Below are 26,519 nucleotides of genomic sequence, written 5' to 3' on the forward strand. Positions count from 1 at the left end.
TGTAAAAAAGAATCGTAAATGGTATTCTTGCATTAAGTGAAGTCGTTTTATATGTTCAGAGATATGTTCTCCACTGGGTACATTTTTTGTGAAGCGAACTGCAACATTTTGTACAGTCTGTAGAATCTGCAAATCTTTCTTGTGGGCACCAAGCAGAGAGTGCCGGTAATCCATTTTGGATAAGATGGTAGCTCTAGCAAGAATTTCCCAATTTTTATCAGAAATTAGTGATCACATTTTTCTTAATAGTTTCAGATAATACTAGAACTAATAATACTGAACTAACAGAGCAATCCATATGGGTGCCCAGTGTTTCTGGTTTGTGTTTCTATAATGCAGTCATCTAGCTGAAAGTTAGCATAGCTTTAGTCTAAGTTAGCTCTTAGGTGAGCGGGGCCAAAGATTAGCAACTGCGTCTTTGTCTCGTTTAAACACATCCAGTGATTTTGCATCCATTGCTTTATTAATGTTAAAATGGTTATTAAAATGAATAAGGTCCTACTCAGTCACCAGTCAGTTCATCGGTCAGTCAAAGAGAGTATAGATAGATCAGAGCCCTCTGTGTGGGTCATAGGCCGACAGCTATGCTCTGTTGGTGAAACTGGTAGGAGGGGAGGATGTTGGGAAATCTGAAGACTTCCCAAAAGGTAGACTGCCTCGTTATCCATCAGGGCAGGGGGAAGGTTAGAGGCAGTGCAGTTTGCAGACGACATTTCCCAACCCATCTTGGCCTCTTGGAGGAACATTTCCCAACCCATCTTGGCCATTTGGAGGAACTTGCTTATTAGGAAAACACTGAAAAAACATTATAGGCCAGTGTGCTCAAACAAGAAACGTGTGATAGAGCACTTGTAGGAGGCAGCTAAACCGCTGTTGGCAGCTGACACCGACAATAGTGTTAGTTCCCTCACCCGCCAATCCCCTTGCCACCCAATAGGCGTTAATGGAGAGCACACCCCCAAAACAAAAACCTTTATGTTTCACCCGCATTTTCATTTCCAACGGTTGACAGGAAGGATGTACGTGTTGGTGAATTGAAGAGGAGAGACATGGAAAGCCATGTAGAGTCATCCTCTACTATGGTGAGAGCAAGATGGTATAAATTGATTGAGATTTGGTGGTATTGAGCGACTGCCCAACAGAAGGTGCTTTTAGGCTTGTAGGATTTTGAGAAGATGTAGGGCCCAATTCACATCAGACTTAGGTAGGTGCTACTACCTTTGCGCCAATGGCATCAGCCTCTCTGGGAGTCATATCCCATGTAGGGGAAGGAGCCCACTATTTTTTAAAAAAAATAGGGAAATGGGAGTCCACTCACATCACAGGCACTCTCGACTTGTGTCCTAGCTCGCACAGAAATTACTTTGCATGCAGAAGGAAGATTTCGTAAATTCACTTGTAAGAAATTTACAATGGATGCAATTTGCAACAGCAGCTGTACATTTCAGCACCCATTTTGTTCATTGCAAACAAGCACTGTGCATTTGAAAAACCTGCTACTTTCATTAGCTGTGGGATTGGCTTACTTGTTAATGTGTTCTTTTTTTAATAGCACGAGTTAAGTGAGGTCGTGATGTTGATTAAAATGAGAAGAAATAAAGTAAACCTAGGAACGTTTAAATTGGCAATTTTTTTAAAAGATTCGTTTTTATTTGAACACATGATGACATAAATAAACAAATATACAACTTTTAACTAACACTTGAAGAACGCAATACAGCCGAATACTAAATATGCTATATGGTACATGGAGACTTCTGGGAACAATGCAAGGTGTATTTCACTGGCGAATACTGCAAAGTTCATAATGGCATCCCCGTGTCTCTCAATTGCTTGCTCCAGAATAGTTCAGCAAGCTGCTCGTCTCAAACTAGGTGCGATCGCCACTACGAACTCCTAGTTTCGATTCGGTCTTTCATCCATTCATGATTGTTTAACTCCTCACCATCTTAGATGGGACAATAATTGTATGGAAAAATTACAACCAAAACGTGGTTTGGCTTCAAATCGCTGTACAGCAAATTAAGATAATCACCTGACACATACTAGACCCACGCAGGAAGTTATCCCCCCCCCCCCCAATCTTTCCAAAACGCAGCTTCAGAGGGCACGCATACATGCCAATCACCCACGCAGCTCCCTAAACCACACTCTCCAAAAGCACAAGGTAGTTTTTCGCTCTCTCAATCGCCCAATCCCCAAGCAATTAGATGCCATGGACAAGTCAGTCTCTTCCCCTGAATGTCTCTCAAGCGTTCTCTCTCATTGGCCGGTCTCTCTCTTGCTGTCAGGCAGACCTCCTGATCTGCCCCCGCCCCCTCTCTTTCACAACAGAGACACGCCGGTCACACACTGGCATCTCTTCAGCGGTGTCTCACCCTATCTCGTCTGCGCTGCCGACACTGTTCATGGCTGCACCTGTCGTGGTTTGGTGCCCGCGGCGGGCTCCAAGCCCTCGGGCCCCCACCCTCTCCGCCGCGACCCCCTGCACCTCTCACGTTCTACCGAAGGTCACTGCCGCTTTCTCACAGCTGCGCAACGGCCTCAACGGTAGCAGCGCCGGCGCTGTACGGGGCTTCCTGGAGGGAGGGGGTGAGGGGGGAGCCGACACGTCATCGCGCATACGAAGAGGCACTAGCAGGAGCCGTATCCAAGGGAGCCGCGCTGACAGCCCAGTCACAATTGTCCGGCTGGTACTAGGAAATCAATAGACATGGAGGAGGGACTAGAATGACAATTCCAAACACGGGCGAATGACAGCTGAAAGGTATGGAAGAACGATTAAAGCAACAACTCTGGCAAGTTATTAATTTATTGTGGCAGTACACATGTGACAATCTAAAAAGATAAAAGGAACAACTGTTGAAAGTTATTAATTTATTGTGGCAATACATATATGACAATCTATAAAGATAAAAGCAACAACTCTTGCAAGTTATTTATTGTGGCAGTACACATGTGACAATCAACAAAGATAAAAGACTAGAAAGGCACCGTCATGTAGGGAATACGCAAGTGATAGTACCAGAGTCCCTATGATGACCTAAAATGGGATGATATCAAGCAGCTAATTCAGATTTTCCATATCTACGTTACAGAAAGTCATAATTCTATTAAAAACACAGAGGCAAAGTATTATGCAAATGTTTCTCAAGTGCGCTCAGGGCAGTCAGGGCAAACGCAGCGTGGCTATTTGCATAGCTCTCAACCATTTATGTCGCAAAAGCGGGTGAAAACACCCGATTTTACTTTTGGCGGGTGAGAGGCCCATTGAAATGAATGGGCGTGCATGAGGTTTGGCGGGTGAGTCCGCTGTTTACAAGGCGGGTGACACCCGCCAAAAGCGTGTGAGTTGGGAGCTATGCTATTTGAGCGCTCGTCTCGCTTAAGCGCGTCGCGTTGTGTAGTGGCAGCCGTTCGGGACGGAAGCGTGCAGGACGCCGGGACCTTCTTTCGAAGTTCAGGGCTCCCGTGTCGCTTTCCCTCCACAAAAGATTTCCTGAACGGATTGTTGTGTGGGTGAGGTGCCTCTTTGGCTGGCAACAGCAGTATAAGCTGTTCACCGGCAAGGGACTCAAGCCCAGTCACAGCCTGAAGAGGCCATCGATAGTGCCACCATCGATAGTCCTTAACCCTTTATTCACTACTTGAGCAACACACATAAAATCACAAATTTCTTTACCAAAAACGTCTATTTCCATGAAGAGACAGTCTTTATCCATGAAACTTGACTGCTCTGACTCAGCTGTCATGTGCTACTGTCCTCCAATCAGTAGACTAACTCCCTCATAAAAGGTCTGTGTCCTTCCTGGTCCTCCTCTTTCTGACGCTGTTTTCGCAAACTGAAACCAATGAGGCCCAATGAAAACAATCCAAATGAACTGTCCACGTCCAAAGTTACATGTTCTGTTGTCGACCTAGGTCCTTACGACTCGGGTCAGATGTTCACGAACTTGCCCTTCACCTATACACCTGGAAAGGACATTACACTCAGTATTTCATTGGATGGGTGATCGCAGCCCAGTTGCCCTTGTGCCATTTGCTCCCTGTGCGTGCGCATGTTGTATAGCTTGGCTACTTCTACGCCTGGCCTTCCTCTTAGCTCATGATTACCTGGGTGCGATAATACTTTGCCTCTGTGTCTTTTAATAGAATTATGACTTTCTGTAACATTAGTATGGCAAATCTGAATTCTTTGTCAAGACACATCGGCTCGTATTATGCTTCCTCAAAGCTTACTGTTCTGATCTTGATGGTCGTGCCGATTATTGAATACCTCCGTCCCCAAGTACCACACAGACAGAAAGGCCACAGGTGTGGTCAGCCGTCAACTGGAACCAGGAAACGCGGGAAGAACCCCTTTGACCGCTGTAAGGCAATAGACGGTTATCAACTAATGCAATAAGGACACAGCAATACAAAACTGATTGTAGCAATGCTTACCTAGATGAGCTGTGGGTCAGGTCGTAATGCACTAAGGGCAACCAGCAGGGACAGTGGGCTGGGTTTCAGAGAGGCTTGGGTAGTAGTTCCACACCTGGGCAAGTTGGCACAAGAGGAGTCCAAAGAGGAGTCCAAAAACACGTATTGGGGTCAATACCAGTTCAAAGCATAAGGTCCAAGCAAAGGGATAGTCCGTTTAAGCAATCCGTGGAGGAGGTGCAGGGTCGAACATCTTTAGAAGTAAGCAAGAAGAGTTCCAGGGCAAAGGTAATAGATGAGGCCAAGAAGAAGTAGAGTATCCAAAAAACAGTCCGTGGTCGTAGAGCCAATGAATCCTTGATGAAAACGATAACGCCAAACAGTCCTTACGAGAAGCAGCTGAGAAGCGCTGCCACCGTGGTTTCCGGTGCTTTTGTTAAGTGTAGTCACATGATGCAAAAACGCGGCAGCGTGGGAAAATCACTTGATGGCAGAGGATGAACGTGATTTGGCAGCAGTTCACCTCACGTGACACATGAATCGCTGTGTTCCTCTGCGGTGCTGCAAAGCATACGAGAGTTTCTACGGGAGTTGCCAGGACAATGAAGGTCGGAAAACACCTGGAAAACCAGTCATCTTTCTCCAGTGTCGAGCAGAAGGTCGTGTTCTTGTGCCCCGATGTGCAGCTGAAGATGTGCCAGGTAAACGCGGGCTGATCGTGGGTTGCCTAGTGGGTTGCCTAGTAGTGGGCACACTGGGAGACGTGACACTTACCACCAACGAGGCTACATGCTCCACCGGTTTAAAATAAAAGGTCGACTCATTTGACCAATCCGCCAGTTTCATAATATCTTGCAGGCGTGATCCACAAGCGAAAACTTTGAAGACCATGGCCCCTCCTGCCAAATGTGCTCCGAAGCATTCCAGGTGTTTGCCAGCTAGGAGCATGATCCATCTCACCCAGCTGGTGAGGTTAGCGACTGACACTCCCTGAAAAAGTTTGCGCAATGCAATGAACAGTCTGCTCTCAGCCACCGGCCGGAGGGATGCCGTCCTCGCTTGGTATTTTTTCAGGGTCTTGACTGTACACAACTTCTGTTGTGTCAAAAAAAGCTGTGAAGGATACGTAACTGATGGCCGTCTTTGTTCTCCTCACGTCGAAGGTGACATCCTCTGGAGAGAAGGATCTGGCATTTATCTCAAGGGCTCCTACATCTGAGACCCTCTTGCACGCTATCAGGCAGAAAGGAATAGCATGGCAAGTTTTGCTGAAAGGTTTTTCCTCGATAGTTCCAGATTATCCAGCCATCTCTGCAGGAACCTGAGGACTATATCTACATCCCATAGCCTCAAATACTTCAGCTCCAAAGGTGGGGTGGCTTTCACTCCTTTGAGCAATCTCACTACTAGTACATGCTCCCCTATCAGGGTGCTAGAACTTGTTTGTGCCCAGCCAAAATGGCCATCCTATAGATATTTACCATCCTGTACGCTCCGCCCTGCGCTGCCAGGAAATTAACGACATGGATTACATCCACAGAAGCGGGATGTACACCCCTCACCTGACACCAACTATTGCACCTGGCCCATGCTGACCTGTATGATCTGGTTGTATTAGGTGCCCAGGATTCTCCAATGAGCTTGTCAGCATCTCCTGAAAGGCCCGTCTGTCTCCAAGAGCTCCTGAAATCACCCAGGCTATCAGTCTGAGGGACCCCTGAAGTACCAGCCGCTGAGACCGCCCTGCTGGGTCTAGGAGAACCTCCGTCCTGTTGGGAAGCAGAACCGGGGGGTTGCACGAGAGGTCTAACAGGTCGGGGAACCAGGACTGACCCCTTGAGCCCGGCATTACTGGACCAGCCTCGCTCCCTGATGCCTTGCCTACGCCAAGGTCCTGGTGATCATCACAAAATGGGGAGAAGCGTAATCCGTGCCTGAATCACATTGCTGAAGGAATGCGTCTGTCGCCGCTGCCTCTGGGTCTGGCCTCCAGCTGAAGAATTGAGGCAGCTGTCGATTCAGCCTGGATGCAAAGAGGTCTGCCTCGCATGGCCCTTTCAGGCTCATCAGATTGTGGAAAATCGCTACATCCAGCCGCCAGTTGCTGGAGTCCATGTGATACCACGAGTTCCAATCCGACACCTGATTGACCAACCCTGGGAGGTATTGCACCATGACGATGATCCTTCTGTCCAGGCAGAGGTGCCACAAGTCCTTGGCTAGCTCTGCTAACAGCCTGGATCTCATAGCGCAGAAACGGTGGCTTTAACGGATGGCCAACACATTGTCTATTTTGAGTAGGATGCAAGACTGCACTTTGTCCCGCGTCAGACTTCTGATCGCGAAGGAGGCTGCCAGTTGCACCAGGCAGTTTATCTGGAGTCGGCTCTCCTCGGCGGACCAATGACCCCCTGTTGTAACTGCTCAGCACTGCGCTCCCCAGCCTCTGCAGTTGGCGTCCGACTCTATTATCAAGTCCAGTAGGGACCCAAAAATTGCCTTCCCGTTCCATGCCTCCATGTGCTGGATACACTAGCTCAGTCCTGTCTTCGCTTCCTAAGACAGCGGCACCTTCTGCTCGTATGACAGCCTGTGACCAACGTGCCGTATCTTTAGATGCTGTAGCGCTTGATAGTGCAGTGGCCATGGGAAAATCGCTTAAATGGAGGAGGCAAGCCTCCCCACTATCCTCGCTAGCTCCCTCAGGGACACCTGGTCTTTGCTCAAGACTGCCTGAAGGTCCTCTCTGATGTCGTTGACCTTCTTCAACGGCAAACTCAGGGATCCCCTCACCGAGTCTATCGTGAATCCTAGAAACTCCATCTTCTGTGATGGTTTGAATTCAGACTTTTCCCAGTTTACTAGAAACTCCAGGTCCTCTATGAGTGCTGTCAACTCCGCCACTTGCTCCTTCAACAGTTAGGTGTTGTGAGAAACCTGAGACATTTCTCCCAGGCTGTTCCTGGGGATCCTTTGTTCATGTGACCAGAGGAGGGCCATCGCTCTTGGATCCCAACCCTGGGGGCAGACGAGCGAGGGAGGATCATCTGGGCAGGGGGTCCTCAGGGACTATGGGAGAAACACCCTTGGGCGAGACATGGTATTCCTCCCGTTCCGATACACTTTGACCCGTCAGTTGTCATGGGATATTGTCAACTAAGTATAGTGGTGGAGTGAGTGCACACCAAAATAGAGGAGATGTTTGAAAATATTATTTTGAAAACCACAAGGAGTGGTGTTGATACTTTTATGAGGTGCAGAGGAGGAAAAGAGGGTTTTGGCACAAAAACCCTATGGCAAATAAGAGCAAGGGAAGAGGACCCAAGGTTGGAGTCCTCCCGTCCCCTGCACACTCTTGGACTACGCAACAAGGGCGTAGATTCTTAAGGATATAGTTAGCAATATTCGTTTTTAAGCACTCTTTAGAGAATTGATTCAACAAAATGTATAACATCAAACAGAGGAACAATGGTTTTTGTATTTTAGGTGTTCAGGGATGAAGTGAGCACCTATTTATTTATACATAAAAATGTAGTGAAGACAGGAGAAATTGCATAACAACATTATAATGTCAACATAATCAAAAGTTGATGGAAATTCCACTCTCAATGGCTTGACGAGTTTCGAGGTGATACCTCTTCTTCAGAAGCCTCTGTGGATCTACTGTCTAGTCAAAATGCATTTAGGAAAACAATCAACAGAAAGTATACTTGTAAGTTCGTCAACCAAATAAACAACAAGCAGCATTACTTCATTCAAATTAAGTATCTACATGTAGTATGTTAAACAGTGCAAACATTCAATTTAGTTTGACCAGAGTAACTATCTGGCCATGTTTTTTAAAAATTCAAAACACTGTCTAGTATAATCCCGTGCACCTCTAATGGGAATCCAACCAAATAGAATATCAATAGTAATCTAAAAATGGAAGCTATAATGAAGGCTTCTAAAATTCAATTCAACAAATGAAACATATTCGATTTTAAGGGCATATTCAACCAGTGTAGGTTTACTGTTAAGCATGGTAAATACAAACTACACACCAAAGAAGGTTTTTTTTCACAAAGAGGATATTTTTCATAAGAAAAGTACTAACCTATTGAGGTTTAAAGTTGTAGCAGAAAAGCCATCTATGGCGAAAAATAAGTCCAAGTGATCATGCTTGCAGTGCCAAGACCTCGATTTAGGTGTTTTCTTGGTACAGAAAGGTACTTCAATACTTCCGGTAATCTCTGTGGATAGCAATGTTAATGTACGGGTCACTGTGTGTGACTAAATATCTATTCACAAGTCTATTCCCTGAACACCTAAAATACAAAAACCATTGTTCCTCTGTTTGATGTTATACATTTTGTTGAATCAATTCTCTAAAGAGTGCTTAAAAACGAATATTGCTAACTATATCCTTAAGAATCTACGCCCTTGTTGCGTAGTCCAAGAGTGTGCAGGGGACGGGAGGACTCCAACCTTGGGTCCTCTTCCCTTGATATTGTCAACTAAGTCCCATCATATCTCAGTACCTTTCTGTAAGAAAAAGGAGAAAACGACCAAGGAAATTAAAACTCAATAGAAAATCCATTTACCCATCACAATACATGTACTCCCTTCTTCCTGACAAAAACCTACATGGTTTTTCCATGATCTCCAAGAAAACCTACAACTCCCACAATCCCTACTTCCATTCTAGAAGTCCAACTACTGGGATGAAGAAGAGGCAGATGGGAGTCATGACGATTACACATATGAATCCATGGGCATGGATAATGTTGTCCTGATAATGAGGGCATGCAGAGTCAGGCAGGGAGGGACAACTACTCACACCAGACTCCAATCAACTCCTTCAAAGAATATAAATGGTCAGCCACCCAGGCACACTGTGAGCGAGCAGGTCATGCTGAAGGAACCTTGAAGACCAGAAGGAGAAGTCAGCAGGTGGGAGAACCTTGGGAAGCCAGAATGGAGGACTGACTGACAAGACACTGAGGCCTGTGAGTACAAACAGAGCTACAGTGTGGCAGGGGAGCTGTGCCCCAGGGAACCAAAACTCCAGCCACACTTTTATGATACAAACCATGCAGTGGGGACTCAGAGGCGCCAACCTCGGCCAGGAAAAAACCTTCAACGCTTGAGGTAAAATTAATTACAGTGTATATTGTCTCTACATGAGTTAGTATAGTTATTTATCTAGGCAGTAGCCACCATTTCTAAAACTAGGCACTGTGCTTCAACATTTGCAGGATTTCTCTGCATTCCCGGTTGTTTGATTCAGCATATAAATCGAACTACCGGACTTCCCGATTAGTTCAAGGACGAAATCTCGACCTCTAGGTGAGTGCAGGGCTATCTATAGCTGTCCTCCCGATGTATTCCTACTTGATTTATCAGCACTACTAATGCATACTCGATGAGCTAAGCTTCTGCTTTTCTTGCAGCTTTGGCAACAAAGGGCCTACTAATAAGTCCACTACCATCTTACTTAAGAAGTTGTTTGCCCCCACAAGTACCAACTAAGGTAATTTAACCCTTAGCTTGTAGTTTCTAAGTTCTACTTTTTGAACTGCCATAAGGACATTTCCGCTATCTTTAGCTTCCCCTTTGTTTCTTTTAACCTGGTCTAACTCCTTCCCAGTTGCACCCATTGAATAGGATTCTGCTTAACAATTACCCGCCTGATGAATGTTCTGTATTAATTTCTTTGGAACAGAAACATGTTGAGACCCTAGTTCTCTGGATTGTAACAGACATAAACTATCATATATGTCAATGACTTGATAAGTGTACACAATGACTTAATGCTTTGATACACATATGCTCTTCTGTAACAAGAACCATTCATTGGTGTTGACGAATTCCTATGAGTATTGTTTTTAGAAAATAGTTTTTTGTCATTAGCACTTGTGCAATTGAATGTTTAGTGATTTAATTATGTTTTAACTACTGTTTACACTTAATATAACACTGTTGATTTTAATGAAGGTTTGCTATTAACTGCCACTTCAGTCAGTACAACCTGTTACCTACAACTCTATCTCATTTATAATTATTACTTATCAGCTCTCCTCACATGGTTAAAAGGTGGAACACTGAGACACAGGCGACGGCGAACCAGGTGGAGCAGAGCGACAGGTCAAGGGACGGAACCGAGGTACAGAGAAACCTTGGACACCATGGCGAGAGATTGTTACCTCCGAAGGGCTTTGAAGATTGCACAAGGATGCCCTGCCAGAGAGAATAGACAAACCTCTTTTGTGTTTCAAGGATACCAGCCACCCTCCCAGGTGAACGGCAGAGTTGGGGAGGTGCAGCAGCAGTTGTGGTATCAGCCTTGATTTCTGGATCAAAGCCGGGAAAGATGATGAAAGCAATGAAAGTCCGGTCTGTGATAAATTAAACTAGACGGAAACAGTATCCGATGAATGAAGGTGTGCATGTGCCGATAAGATGCGAGAGAAGGCAAAGCATTGTAAAGCACTGTAAATTAAAGATACAAAGTAACAGAGTGATCCGGCGAAAGAAGATTGCTCAATCGAAAGTCTCTGTGAAATGTCTGATGCCGTAGAAACGGCGGGTGGGAACTCTGGATATGAGAGATATCTTTGAACTTTGAAATAAGTAATGTGCTCGAAACTGCATTTACCAAGGGGCCTTGGTACAGGAGAGGAAAAATGATGTTTGAGGAAAGAAGGTCAAAGTGGTTATGTCGAGGTAAGAGTAAAAGTCTTGCAGTTTTGAAGGTTTTTGACAGTGGAAGGAAAGTGAAAGGGGGCTTGAGCCCGATGGAGGGAAGCCTATGAAGGTGTGATTGAAGCTTGGGGAAGGGAACCCCCACAAATTGTGATTAAAAGGTTTGAACCGGGCGGAGGGAAACATGTACTGAATTGTGGTAACCAGAAGGAAACAAACTTTTGTTGAACTGTATTGCAAGTTAAAAGGTGACCTAGGCAGGAGTCAGAAAAAGCTGAGAGATCCAGTGGATAAACTAGTGACTTTTCGTGGGAAGGCCAAGTGGGCCATGGTCCACGAAACGAACTGCATCCTTGTGTCCAAAGCCAGAGTGTGTCGCAAAGTCCAAGTGTGCCACCTTTCCCCGTGCTATAAAATGTGGGGATGGCAGTTTACTCAGCCATATTGACTGTTGTCATGTGCTTTGTTGTGATATTGTGCAATTTGGAAAGAAGGGAGATGTGTTGTATTGTGCTTGGCATGAATGCAGGTACCTGGTGATGTAAGAGAGAGAGTTGGTGTGTCAGAGAGAATATTGTGCTTTGAGTGAGGGAATGCTTGGAGTAAAGGTTCTATACTGTGTCCGTTGGAGAGCTCCTGCCTGGGTGATGGGAGCCATTGGTTATCTCTGTTCACATCTTTATGTAATTTACAGACTTTGATTAAAGTAACTTGCTGCAACCTACCTGATGTGCCTTGAGAATCTTGCTTTATTTCACTGGCGATGAGGTGGTCTCTGTCTTAGGTCTGGAGATGAACCTACGTGGAAGAAGAAGAAGTTAAGGTGACAAGTCTGCTATGGGGGGTGCAGAAAATAAGCAAGAGGAACCACTGCCCCCACAGGTAAGTCCCATCACTCAGGGCGAGGAAGAAAGGGGAGCTGTCCAATTCCCCAGGGCGAAGAGTAGAAAGGAAAGAAAAGGAGAAGCTGTGCCTCCGTTGGCAGACACAGGGTTAAGAGAGGGTTGCTCCCTACATTGTGTGAAGCCCTGTTCGACTGCTACAGCCCAAACCCAGGTTACCTTATGAGCAAAAGTAAATGGAAGATGACCAGAGAAGGGGAGTGCTCTAAGAGCATCTCCGAGGGGTAGAGGTTTTGAGAGGCGTAGAGATGTCCAGAGATGAAGAAGGGCTGGTGAAGGAACAGTAAATACGAAGCAGTTTTATTAGGCCTGTGTGGATACGGCAAAAAAGAATGGAGCCAGCAGAGTGGAAGCACTGTCTTTCCTATAATATGAAAGTATCCTGCCTGTTGGATCGTTGGGGATAAGATACTCAGTTGGGCTCGGCATTCACCTGCTGAGTTCTGACGTCATCTGCTCATAGTGGAATATGGCAAATGCTGGGATGACCGTTGCAGTGAGCGTTCAGCTCACCATCGGTGTGCTGTGAGCAAGAGAGACTTCATGAGGCTTGATAAAGGCGAACGATGAGCACTTCTCACAAGTAGGTGAAGAGAAGTGTCCGAGGAAAGGCCCTAACAGCGTCTCTTGTGCGTGCCGTTAAGATGAAGAATGTGAGGTTCCCGCATTATGTGAAAAATTAGGAATCTTTATGAGTGTCCGCAATATGCCTGGCTGGAACGAAGACCAACCGGGCGATCTGAGTTACTCTGGTCAGGTAATAATAGCGCTGTGGGAAGAATGTATATCTTCATGGAGGAAGATGCTGAGCCAGTAATAACAGCATGTTTGTTGATGCTACAGCCATTTTCAGGTCCGGCTTCAAAAGGAAGACAACAGTTATACCAGAATGTTTTTTGTTAAGTAATAACCAGCATTAGAAGCAGCAGAGTGCACCTCTGGTGTGATCAGAAGTGCTATTGACGTATACACTTGGTGTAACTGTTGACCGAGCAGAGGTAAGGTGTCGCAGTGGTGCGGAAGTCGTTATATCGAAACTTATGCCAAGGTAGTGAATGGTCTCTTTGCTGAGATCATCCGGCATTATGTATTATTTATACATCATGTGAAATGTCCTTAGCAGTTTTGCATTATATATTTTGTATATGTCAGGTGAAATGTCCTTATAATTTTTGTGTTTTAAATTGATAATTGTTGTATACTATCAAATAGAAGGTCAAGAAGAAATGTTACCGAAATTGCTGCCCTATGTGAATGGGTGACGGTAACATGTGTGAGAAACCAGAGAGTGTCTAGTCCCCGGGGATCTCTCTCTCAGGTGGCCAGGGCACAACCATCGCCTTTGGAACCAGACCCTGGGGGTGGACCAGTGTGGGAGGATCATCTGGGTGAGGAATCTTCAGTGAGTGGGGGTGAGACAAGGTATTCCCCCCCCTATTTTGTTTTTCCAACCCATCCTTTATTTTAGGGTGCCCCGAAGTACCCCACTCTCCCCTTTTTACACAAACACTAGGCAGAGGAAGAGGGTGACTGAGAGTAACAACATTAACTTTCACACATCGTACTGGCCATGTCCCGTTAATCAGGTCAGGCAAAGTCAGGCACTTAATTCTAAGTGCATACACCTGATACCAATTAGCTCTCCTCACACGAATAAAAAAGGCAAAACCCAAAGGCACACTCTGAGCAAGGTGGAACACAAGAACAAGCAGGGCTTCAGGGACAAAGGCAAACCTATTCGAGCAGAGCAACGGACCAAGGGGTGAGAGCAGCGGGTCGGAAAACCCAAGACTTCCCTACTGGAGGTAGTTGCCTCCACCAGGCCACGAGAGACACGTAGAGTAGGCCAGATCCTGCAAGTGAAAACTGCATTGTATTTCAAGGATGCCAGCGACCCTCCTGGGTGAACGGCAGAGTTGGGGATGCGGGGCCATGCCTGTGGTACTAACCTTGACTCATTGTCATGACCCTTGCCCCTGGCCCTCACTGGCAAGCCAGCCTTCCAGTTAGGGCCAGGACATAGGCCTTAAAACCTCATCCAAGACTCTCTTGGAGTCAGTCCTTTGGTGCCAGGCTCATAACCATCATGAAGACCAACATTAGAATGCGACTATTTAACTTGGGGGGGTTCAGCCAACATGGAGGCACACACATAGCTCAGTTACAAGGAACTGAGCTATGCGGTCTAGTCTTTTGGGTGTGGCAGGCCTGTGACTACTTTACCTGAGACTATTTAAACCGCATCCAAACAGCAGAACATGCTTTGCGTTATTCTGCTGTGGGCAGCGTAACGCTCACCATGTACAGTACTTTGATGCCAGCTTACCTGAAACCAAGGACATTCAGAGGGAGAAAGAACACTACGAAACTTACCTGGAACAGTATCCTGTCTTCAATCCATCGCCGACTTCATTTCCACTCACCTGAAGGTACGAACTCCATCATCCGGCACCACATGCATCCTGGAATACCATAACCTGGAAAGAGGCGAAAGAAAGACAGCATTAGTAAGCATTTACCCACGTTTCCTCCCGAATGAAGAAAGCCACACAATTCTTACCTGGGTAGTCATCTCCTCGTCACTATCATTGCTGGAACATTAAAGCCCTCGGCGAGGAACATCTCAACCAGCAAGGAGATAAAAGCCACAGGTTAGCAATATAAAAGGGTAAACAGCGCCGCGCATCGCGCATTACTCACCGGACGGCATCGCGCACACCGCGCTTTCGCCTACCGGCCCATGCTCATTTTCAAACTGCATGACAACTCCAAAATACCTTTCCATACCTAAAAAGGAAAGAAGCAAGACATTATTATTCGAACTAAGAGGAACATAATAACTGCATATAAATACTGTGAAGCAGCAAACCTACGGAGTGGCAGCAGGCCCGGATTCCCACAGGGGGGCTTGCACCAGTGAAGTAACTTGGTCGCTGCTTGCCCCCCACATCTACGTGCCCCTGCCACGAGGAGCAGGACGGAGAATCCACCTTTTACAATATTAAGGTGAGGAGAGGGCCCAAGGGGGAGGAAAGAGTTGAGGCCAACGGAGGTGGGAAAACATAAAGACAATCTGATATTGAATCCAACTCTCCTATATTGCAGACCCATCTTTAACCAGAGGCCTTACCAAGGGACCGGGAGAGGGTTCGATAATGCAAATCATCCAACCAGGTCTGGGTGGTGTACCTGTGGATACCAGGTGAGCGTAACAGAATGCAAAGACTCAATAATATTATCCACCTGGGCGTCATGGAGACTTCAGAGACTGACCAGTTAGTTCAGTTGTTGGGACAATTACGCCCTGAAGTACATTCAGCCAGGCAAGAAACCAACGCTCTTAGGAGGGATTTGATTGTTACTAAGGATTGTACCAACGAAATAAGTGGACAATTGCTCCAATCATAGGCAGGACAGACCCCATTGCCTGGTAACATTGCGCCAGCACCTGTACCAACTTCTTCCAACAATTCAGTACAAATAACCCTTCCTGGGGCAGTTCCTTTAGCTCCACCTGAACGATTTACAGGGAACCCCAAGAAGTACGCAACATTCATGAACCAGTGTCGTCTTCATTTCCTTTGCAGACCTGGGGCTTTTCCTAACGACCAAGCACGGGTTGCTTTTGTCTTGTCATATCTGAGTGGCAGTGCTGCGGATTGGTCGGTACCATTGGTAAGTCAGGATAACCCTTTGTTACATGGCTTTGGGGGTTTCCAGATGGGAATGGAAAAACTTGTTGCTCGTCATACCCAAGGCCAAGCATTAGACAACAACCTTTTGCACTCCGTCAAGGAAGTCAAGACTTTCTTACATATATAGCAATATTTAACAGACTAGTCTTTGAAGCTGGGTGGCCTGAGCAAAAAAGGACCACACTATTTCATCGGGGTCTACGAGGGGAACTAAAGGATGTCCTTGCTCAGTTGGTTAACCCACCTAAAGACTGTGGAGAATTCATCAAGCTTGTGGTGCAATTAGATCACAGATTACAAGACCGAAAAGCGGACCGGATAAGGTTAGACACTCGAGCTGTGTATGTCCGGACAAAGGATAATGTTGCATGTACATTGGAAAACACGGTAGAACCCATGCAAATGTATGGCCCCCTTTAACTAAAACTGAAAGAGGCAAGATAAGGCAACAGCAATTATGCTTATATTGCAGAAAATCAGGCCACTTCATTAAAGAATGTCCAGTGAATCCACCCAGGAGAACTGTTGGAGCCACAGAGAAGGAAGATAATAACAAGGAGTCGGAAAACTACCAAGCCCAGCAAGCGTAGAGGTCTGCTTGTCGAGCGAGAAGGATGAGCCACAGACCTCACACTTTGCATTACCAGTAATTTTGATCAATCACCAACAACCGTCTCGGTTGCATGCTGTCGAAGCATACATAGACAGTGGAGCATTTGGGAATTATGTAGACCAAGATCTGGCAGCAGAGATGGGGCTTCCCTTATGCTCTAAATCGACTACTGAAAAAGTTACTACAGTTGATTGGACAGATATAGCTTCCGGACCAGTAACCCAATGCACAGCAGCACTAACCCTACTGTGCCAGGATGGACACCGAGAATCTATTGCATTCAACCTCATCAAAGCTCCTCAGTTTTAACTAATCTTAGGGATGCCATGGTTGGTAGCTCACAAGCCTCTAATAGATTGGCGTGCCTAGAAGTTGGCCTTTTCCGATGATTGTGCTTGCACCTGTTATTACCAAGAAAAGGGGAAAACAGACTTATGTACATCTGCTACTCCCAGTACGGCGGCGATTGTACTAGGTGTGACTAGTACTCTACCAAATGAATACCAAGATTTTCAAGACATGTTCCAGAAAGAACAAGCCAATACTCTACCACCGCACAGGCCCTTCGATTGTCAGATCGACCTCATACCTGGTGCGCAAATTCCTTGTGGTCGAATCTATGCACTTACTGAACCAGAAAACCTCCATTTGAAATCTTATCTTGAGCAGTACCTGGCAAATGGATTTATCCGCCCATCTAAATCACCAGCAGCCAGTCCCTTATTCTTCGTACCAAAGAAGGAAGGAGATTTGAGGACTTGCATTGACTATCGCGCATTGGAAATCGTAAAGCAAAGAAGAAACACACACAGCCAGTGCGTTGGCAAGCAACCTGAGAGACTAGTCTGTGTTAAAGTTTGAAATAGCAAAATTTTATCAGAAGTGAAGGATGCACACGTGTGAATGAGACAAAAGGAAAGACAGACCTGGGAATGTACTTTGAAGTAAAAGGCAGCTGCGAGTTCAGGGATACTAAGTAACAGAGTGGTTCGTTGAAAGGAAGTAGCTCACTCAAAAGTCTCTGTGAAAGGTAAATTGTTTGAAGCAAGAAAACGAATATACAGAAAAAGTGATATAGAAAAGTTTAACTCCTAGAAAGAGAAAAGTAAAAGTTGAACTATACATTTTTAGTGAATGTGGTCCTGCAGTGGTCTGAAAAGTAAGCCACGCACATTCGAAAGCCTTCGACATCCGAAAGTGGTCCGAGCCTCGACAGAGGGAGACCCAAAGTGAAGTAAGCTTGGGGAAGGGAGCCTCCCATTGCAAGTTTGTGTTGAACTTTATCGTGAGAGGTCTGAGCCACGGAGAGGGGGACCTACGAGAACTGTGTGGTGAAAGGTCTGAGCCCGACAGAGGGGGACCGTTGCAAACATTTTTGGTTGAAACATTATTTTTGGAAGTTGAGAAAAGAGAACTTAAACGTGGAAGGCCAGACGGGCTTCAATCCACGTTCCGGAACTGTATTTGTGTTTGAAGCGGAGCCAGAATGTGTCATGCTGCCTACAGGGACAGCCTTACTCCCTGAGGTCTAACATGGGGAGGAGAGCTGGTTCAACCACACTTATTCATTTGAACACTGATCTTTTCTTTTGCATACATTTCTTCTTTATTCACTTTTTTGTACAAGAGATAGCGTAGGCATTAGGTTTTGTTAGCATCAGCAATTTTGATTTGACAGACTCCACTAGGACTGCGTTATTTATTATTTGATGGTCGAGACTACTCCCGTCTTAGTTATAGGGCAGACTAGGAGTTTCTCCAACCCAAACCATTTCAATAAAGGTTTTACAAATTGTACCCATTGTGTATCAGTGTCATAACTGTGATACCATGCCTCCCCTACATATAGTGTCAGGAGTTGGAGACGACTCAATTGAGAGAGATTGGGGGACTCTACAATTTTAGAAACTTAGTCACAGAGCCTCAGACCCCTCTACCGCCACAAAATAATCCATAGGCTTTGACATCTGTAGCAGTAGAGAAGACACTATCCCTCCAGGGAAAAGAGGGATGATTCCCACAGACCTAGTCCTAATATCCCCTGTGGGTTCTTACACACAGTTGGTGTCAAAATCTGGCCTGGCCTGGAAGTCATAGATCCAGACTTTCGGGGAGACATAAAGGTTCTCTTACAGAACCATGGCAAAACTCCATTTGAAATACACTGTGGGACAAAATTGCACAGGGAATTCTTGAGATTACCCCATTTTAAGGAAGGAAGTAAACCAGAGGAAACTGAGAGAGGTAGCTTAGGCTTTGGAGAGGCTGATGAAACACCTATCCCTGAGGCAAAGAGGGAAGAAGACCCTACCATCCTTCCCGATCTAGCCTTCACTCAGCAAAATGATCCAGCACTTGCAGAGGCTTTTTTTACAAGTGATTACTGACGGAGAAGGATGAGAAAAGGGGAGCCCCTTTTTCTTCCTGAAACAGGGATTATTATATAGAAAGAAAAACTACTGAGAAGGCCTAAGTAAAACTAAGTTAGTAATACCGAAAACCTATTGCAAGATCGTGCTAGGGATTGCATTCTCATTTGACAGGGGTACATTTAGGACAATCTAAAAACCCAAGATCACATCAGTGGGAAATTCGGCTGGCCAGGTATCAATGCTGACATAAAGAACTTCATTCAGACACGTGACAAATGCCAGATAACCATTGCATATATTCCATTACCTACTCCTCTAAACCCCTTACCAATAATAGAAGTCCCTTTCTCCTGAATTTGGATGGATACCATTGGACCATTGGAAACCTCTAGACTGGTGTAAAGAACTCATGGTGGCAACAGTAAAGACAGACACAAGTGATCCAAGTTCAAGGGTGTTTATTAAACTGTATAGGTAGGTTGGAAAAACATCTAATCTAAACCTAAATCTAAGATAGGAGCAAGTTACTGCCATCAAATAAAAATAAAGCAAGAGGTCGTCGCTAGCAGCCAAACCATGACCACGTAGCTCATTGGGGATTCTGGACCGCCCGTTAAAATCCTGCTCTTAATCCTGCTAAAACACAAGGAGACAATCTCCCGGCCCAGCTTTAGCTGGGGGAACGGTGGAGGAAGTCCTGGGTGCAGTCTTGGAGGTGAAGCGGGACGAGGTGCAGCCCCGCAATGATAGGACCGCAGAGATGCGGGCCAGAGCACCGAAAAGGAAAGTTGGCCGTCAGAGCTGAGTGTGGGCTCCCAGCGTTATGGACCCCAGCAGAGGATGGACCCGAGCGAGGGACAGTGAGTCCAGCAAGGGGTGAAGATGTACCAGTGGGAGCCCAAATTGGAGACATACAGCACCGCCCTTTGAGGGAGAAGATACTGCCAGGCTGTGAACGGGGCAGAGCAACAGAGGTGTGCTCTGTGCAATAGAAGGTCACCGAAAGCCAGTGGCAGACCTGTATCCTGCAGGAGGTGTACTCTGGCAGGGGATATGGACTGTGGGGAGGGAGTACGCGCCCACTCCAAGTGGAGAATTGTTGGCGGGGAGCCGGAGCAGTGCAGACACTAGGGGTGAGGAGTACCGCTGGAGCGGGTAGTAGAGGAGGCATTGCCTAGTCGCTAGTGAGGAAGTGCCAGCCGAGGCCCAGCCTAGACTCCCCTGGGTGAACTGTGTGGAGCCACCTGAGATGAACAGAGCAAGGAACGGAGGAGTACCGAGCGGTGAGCCAATACAAAGTGGTAGAGCGGGAGGAGCAGGAGCAAGGAGCAATAGGGATCGGGTGATCCCCCCACAACATCATGCAGGTTGAGATCGGCCACGGAGGACCAGATTGTGCGGAGGAGAGTTGAGGAGTAAGGAGTCAGGGGGGAGCACACAAGGCAGGACAACCTGAGGAGCAGTGGAGAACCAGACCGGAAAGGGGGGTATGAACACCCCCACCTATCCTCGCCCCCCACGCCATGACAGAACTGAGAGACGCCCCTCTTCACATATATAGGCGTCAATAGGACCGCAAGCCCAGGGGGGCAGTCAATGTAGAGCCCAGGGTACTGGTGAAATGGAACAGTGATCTGGGGAACAGCCTGCCGGTACCTGGACAATAGGAAGTAAGATCAGAAAGAGGCGCAGGGGCATGAAGCCTGGTGATAGAAGGGAGGCTTGAGAATCCCCCTGAGTGAGAGCCTGGGGGTAACGCAGAGAGCCTGCTGTGGCTACTCTCCTGGAGAGATGGAAGCATCAGTAGGGAAGGTGGGGACATTCTGGCGACCCAGTTCCCTAGAAAGGACACGAGCGAAGACTGAGCTACCCGGAAACGGAGACAATGGTGAAAGGTCAACAGAGGATGGACAGGTACACAGACCCCACCAAGAAACACCAGAAAATGAGGAGGTGCCCCGGGAGGGGGAATACACTGGTGGAGGGGCCCCGGGAGAGGTGACTTTGGACACCTTAATGGATGTAATCCAATCAACAAGAACCACACTGGAAGGGAGCATCAATGAAGTAGGGGTGGACGTTTCCCTGGTCAGGGCAGATTTACGGAAGGTGTGCGAAAGGGTCACTGAGGTGGAGCAGAGGGTAAGCAATGTGGAAGATGACTTGCAGCGGCTCAAGAATCAGGGGGCAGGTTTGGTCGGAGCGACCAGGACATTGGAGTCTAGAGCGGAGGATGCGGAAGGGCGATCCCAGCAATGTAACATCCAGCTGGTTGGGGTCCCCGAAAGAGAAGAGGAGCCTAGTGCTGAACCTTTTGTGGAGCAACTCATATTGGAGACTATGAGGGTGAAGGGCCTATCAAAACATTTTACGGTGGAGCGTGCACATACAGTGCCGGGCAGGCCCCCACCCGCAGGAGGACCACTGAGGGCCTTAGTGGCAAACATTTTGAACTTTACAGATAAAGACGCTATTCTGCAAGAATCCCAGAGAGTTGGCCACTTCGAAGTGGGGACCATGAAGCTGCAGATTTGTCCAGACGTCACACTGGAGGTGCAGCGCCAGCGGAAGATGTATGATGGAGTACAGCGCCGGCTTAGAGAGTTGAATGTTAAATATATGATGTTTTTTCCGGGTAAGTTGAAGGTGATTGCGGGAGGGAAATCATTGTTTTTTGGTATGCCACAGGAGGTTTGGGCATGGTTAGAGATACAGCCTCAAGGGCTGAGGGCCCACAGAGAGGAGGCAGAAGATGCCCAACGATCAGGAGACCGAGATGGGTGAAGAGGTACGAAAAACTGGGTTTGATCAGTGGGAAGCTGGAAGGTGATGGTGCACCAGGTTAAAACTGAAGATTAGTAAGCAAGATATGTCCTTAAGGACAGGGAGGAAGGAGGCAACAGATGGGAACCCCAGGACTGATAACTAGTCATCCACTAGAGGAGGGAGGGGTGGAAGAGACAGGTCAAGGTCAAAGGTTCGGACGGAGAGGAACCCGGACCATGGTTGGGGAAAGACCCGGGGGCGGGAGGAGGGTGCTTGGGGGCGGGAAGGTGTTGGGGAGCCAGTTGGGGGGAAACGGTGAAGTGGAGAGGGGGGCTAGAGGGAGTGGGGAGGGTGGAGGCTAAGGGGTTAGCGGGAGAGGAGAATGGAGGCAAGTTGGGGGTTTTGGCCACAGTTGCCCGGTTGGTTGAAGTTGGGAGCAAGACCTATGGAATGGAGGAGAGCAAATCAAATGAGACCAGAGGGGTCTGTAATGGCGGGAACGGGACGAGGAGCCGCGCGACTAATGGAATGAATTAGGGTGGTCTGGGATGGACAGGAGTAATCATGGGGTCAGGAAAGGTGTAGGAGGATGGAAATGTCTACAACTACAATGGGGGTGGATATCCTGAGAATTGGGACCTGGAATGTTCAAGGTCTGGGTAAGAAGGTGGAGTGCCAGAGAGTAGGGGATTCCTGATGCAGCATGGGATACAATTGGCAATGATACAGGAAATCCATATGGTGCGCAAGGACCTAGATCTGCTTATGAGGTGGTTGGGGGTAATGGTGGTGGGAATGTCCTACTCTAAGTTCGTGAGAGGGGTGCTGATTTGGGTGGCAGCGGGGGTATCCCTGCAGGTGGGCAAGGTGGTTACAGATGAGGTGGGAAAGACGGTGGGACTTCAGGGGGAGCTGGAAGGCAAATACATTTGTGTGGTCAATTCATATCCACCCACTATAGATGACAAAGAATACTTCCCCTCAGTGATGCGATTGGTGGGAGGATACTGTGAAGGAATGTTTATATGTGGTGGGGATTTTAATTGCTTGTTGGATTCAGAGTTGGACAGCACAGGGAAATCGGGCTCGCTGAGGCAGCAGGCAGTGTCCGGGTTACCGAAGATAATGGGGGACTGGCACCTGGAGTCGTGGAGGGGGTCTCACAAACAGGTGCAGGGGTATTCCTACTTTTCAGGAGTGCATGGGACATATTCCCGGTTGGATTACCTGTTTGTCGGGGCAGAGCACAGCGGCGCGTTTAGTAATACGGAATACCTGGGAAGGATACTTTCGGATCACTCACCCCGGTTGTCAGACATGGGGGGGATACGGCAAAGGCTGTTAAAGTGTCCCTGGAGACTTCAGGTAAGAGCCCTGGAGGACAGGATGTTTCAAGAATGATTGAAGGAAGAGATGACAGACTTCTTTGAAGTCAATGAGGGGTCGGTGGACAGGGGGGGGAACCTTATGGGAGGCGTTCAAGGTCACGGTAAGAGGAATATGTATATCAAATTCGGTAGGGGTAAGGAAAACTTTGCAAGAAAGGCTAGGGAATTTGGACCGGGAGGTAGCGGTCTTGGAACAGGAAATGGTGACAAGGCAGGACAAGGGGAGGGGGGATTGGCAGCCACCTTGGGATCCCATAGGGAAACATTGAAAACACTCTCTAAATTTGAAGGGCATCAAAGGGATGTGCGCATCCACAGGGAGGGGGACAAAGCGGGGTGCCTATTGGCCCGGCTGATCTGACAGCTGCCGCGCACCAAATCCCAGATTAGAAGGAGCTCTGGGGAATTTGTCACCACCCAGGTGGGAATTAATGAAGTCTTTCACGACTTCTACCAATCCTTGTACACAAGCGAGCAGTGGTACGTAGAGGAAGACGCGCGGGATCCTCTTGATGTAGCGGAATTACTGCGACTCACAGGGGAGGTCAGGGAAAGGTTGGACGAACCAATCGGGGAATCTGAGATTTGTGAGGCACTGAGTACAATGGGGAGAGGCAAGTCCCTGGGAGGAGACAGGCTCCCTGTGGAGTTCTACTGTAGATTCGAAAAGCTTTTGGTCCCCCGATTGAAGAAATTCTATGATGTGGCCTTCAAGACAGGGATCCTCCCAGAATCTATGAGGGAAGTGATAATAACGATCCTGTGAAGGACCGGAAGGGCCCCCCTGACTGTTCATCCTGGTGACCACTTTCGCTGCTAAATGTCGAAGCGAAAATTCTGGGCAAGGTATTAGCTGCTAGGTTGTCGGGTGTGGCCCCAGATCCAATACACCCGTATTAGTGCGGGTTTGTAGGGTGGCGGAACACAACAATGAACCTCCTACGGTGTGTCATGTGATGGATCTGGTCAGGGACTCCCTAGAGGAGATGGTGGTGGCCTTGTTTAATGCCATGAAGGCTTTTGATTCAGTGGAGTGGAATGGTTGTTTCGGGTGCTGGAGGCGTTCGGGTTTGGGGATAACATATGTAGGTGGCTACGGCTTTTATACAATGGGCCAATGGCCAGGGTGAAAATGAATAACTGGGTGTCACAGCGATGGACGCTAAGTAGTGGGACGAGGCATGGGTGTCCTGTCTCCCCAATATTGCTCACGATGGTAGTGGAGCACTTGTCGAGGTATCTCAGGAAGGAGATGGGCAGGTATCTTGGTGGGAGGGGTGAGACATGTGATTTCCTTATATGTCGACATCCTGTTGTTATATGTGAATAACCCAGGAGATAACCTCCCAATTCTCCTAGAGGTGCTAAGTAATTTCTGGAAATTGTTGAATACTGTATCAATGTAGAGAAACCAGTGTTATTTCCTTTGAGGGGCCTTATTGATCGGAGCTCGGCAACCCTACCAGACTGGGGGCTTAGATGGGAAGGAGACTTGTTTCGATATTTTGGCATCCAGATTTACCATAGTATTGAGGAGACATTCACATATAATACAGGCAGGGGTCTCTCTGGGATAGGGGACTCAGTTATATTCTGGAAAGGGTTGCCGTTGTCATTGATGGGTAGAGTAGCCTTATGCACAATGGTAATCCTTCTCTATTACTTTACTAACATACCATACGTAATTAAGAAGTTTTTTTTAAGATGCTGGTCGAGGAAGTGAGGGAACTGCTGCGGAATTCAGGGAGGAGGAGGGTCTCACTAGCAATGCTACGGCACCCGCGAAAAGATGGAGGTTTAAATCTACCTAATTACGAGCGATACTTCATGGCAGCCCAGCTGCAGGCAGTATTGATGTGGACCGACCCCGGGGGGCAGAGCTACTGAAGGGACTATTGGGGAAGCTACCAACTCACCAGAGGGCGGTGTGAAGGATTCCAATCGGGCGTCACACACCGGACCAGGACCTTTGCCCTTAGCCTTAGATGTAGCACGCAATTAGAATGCTTTTTCTTTATTTTCTACGAATTCAAATTGAGCCGATACCCACCCGTCTCATACCCCCCTTTTACAAATACTCCGGGTCACAATGGACCATGAACCAGGCCGATGAGGGGTAACACAATATTTATTTATTTTAAATTCAAAGAAAATCACACCATTTTTATATTGGGCAGCAATCACCAATGGGGTGACAATTACAAGGATAACCTCTGGAATACACTTGGGTAACCTTCTACAAGAACATATCCAAAGCACAAATGAATAGGAGCACTTTTTCAATTAGGATAGATAGCATCCGAATTAAGTTTTCCCCTGCAATGTTCCCTCAAACCACAATTAATCGAATTCTGAGCGGATAGACAGAGTCAGGTATATGAGGCAGCAAACAGAATCCTTCCCTCACAAAATAGGAGGCAAAAACCCTTTGCAATTGCTTAAAATGACACTCAGACTTTGACAAATAATGAATTATATGTGTGGTTAAATAATGTTGTACATATGTTTTATCACGGTATCAGGGATGTTATATCACCATCAACTATAAGGTAAGGTATCACAACAGGAGGCATACAGTTCAAAAAGCAGTTTGAAATGTAAAAACATTTTTTTTTTTAAACAGGTGAAATACACAGCATCGGAATGCGGTTTGTAGGCTGGGTGATAGATGCACATAACAAGGACAATATAGAAGTGAAAGAATGACTATAGCTGGATAATTGAATGAGATTTTCAAGGTGAAAGAAATGCGGTTTGGTAAAATAAAAGCAGATAAGATGAGAAAATCGGTTTGGAAAAAAAAAGGACAAATTTCACTTACACTAGATTTAATGGCTAGAAAAGAGGAACGCCATCCGTGAATATAAAAGTTATGCTGCAGTTTTAACCCTTCATGCAGTATACCCCTTTTCTTGATGGAAAATTAATTAATTAAATCAAAATATTGCTAAGGATTTATGATCTATGCAAGACAGAAATTAAGAGAAAAATGGCGCTAATGCTTGGAGATCAACGACAGGGAGCACAGAGGATTCTGACAGTTTTGGATGAGTTACCAAGGCAACGATAGGATTACTTAAAGAGTAGGACCAAGACAAGGTATCAATATGGGTAGACTATGTGTTGCTATGGGATGGGGAAATACTCACAATCAGTGCTGGAGTTTGGAAGTTGGGAGACCTAACTGGGTCCTGGACTCAAAAGGTTCTGGACAAAGCAAGGCAGGCACCCCTTACAGCAAACAGTTGGGCAAGTCTGGTCACTGGATGGAAAGGATACAGCGGGCATACATATAGTGGGCAAACAGCCGTTCTGGTTACAGGATTCTTTCCAAAAGCTACCACAGCTTTTCCCCTTCGTTATTAGGATTTTAGTGGGGTTTCTGGATCAATGGCCTTGCTGGGATAGGGTCAGTTATGCTTTGGCCTGGCAGTGGAGTCTGGAATCTTGTAAAGGTGGATCTGGAATATCTGGTAATTCAGGCGCTGGAAATTCAGGAGCAAGTGTGTGTCCCCTCTGAGCTCCCACCCCTTATTTATAAAAGCGGGTGACATCACCGGGTTTATTGTTGGGCAGAACTAAGCTAGACCTACCCCAAGAACCGGATAGATCAGCCTAAGTCAGTGGTATTCAAACTGTGGGTCGCGACCCCCTAGGGGTCCGCGGGTGCATCCCAG

At 46.9% G+C, this 26,519-nt stretch overlaps 1 protein-coding gene and 1 long non-coding RNA gene across 7 annotated transcripts in view; one reads left to right on the forward strand and one right to left on the reverse strand.

Moving 5' to 3' along the window:
- DAZAP1 (DAZ associated protein 1) overlaps positions 1 to 2,683 on the reverse strand; it is a 1,852,448-nt gene extending 1,849,765 nt beyond the window's left edge. For 3 of the 6 annotated variants that reach the window (XM_069646757.1, XM_069646758.1, XM_069646748.1), the window contains exon 1: positions 2,379 to 2,556. In XM_069646757.1, the coding sequence (XP_069502858.1) occupies positions 2,379 to 2,410 (32 nt within the window). In that variant the 5' untranslated portion in view covers positions 2,411 to 2,556. Of the gene's footprint in view, positions 1 to 2,378 lie in introns of all 6 variants that reach the window. The other 3 variants (XM_069646753.1, XM_069646749.1, XM_069646751.1) reach the window with 3 other exon arrangements.
- On the forward strand, positions 2,682 to 11,831 carry LOC138569092 (uncharacterized). Its single transcript, XR_011303124.1, has 2 exons — positions 2,682 to 2,767; positions 10,477 to 11,831. It is a non-coding gene; the product is annotated as an uncharacterized lncRNA (long non-coding RNA).
- Positions 11,832 to 26,519: the final 14,688 nt, after the last annotated feature.

The sequence above is a fragment of the Ambystoma mexicanum genome, chromosome 1p, assembly GCF_040938575.1.
Source record: "Ambystoma mexicanum isolate Mex_15411 chromosome 1p, UKY_AmexF1_1, whole genome shotgun sequence".
Taxonomy (NCBI): Eukaryota; Metazoa; Chordata; class Amphibia; order Caudata; family Ambystomatidae; genus Ambystoma; species Ambystoma mexicanum.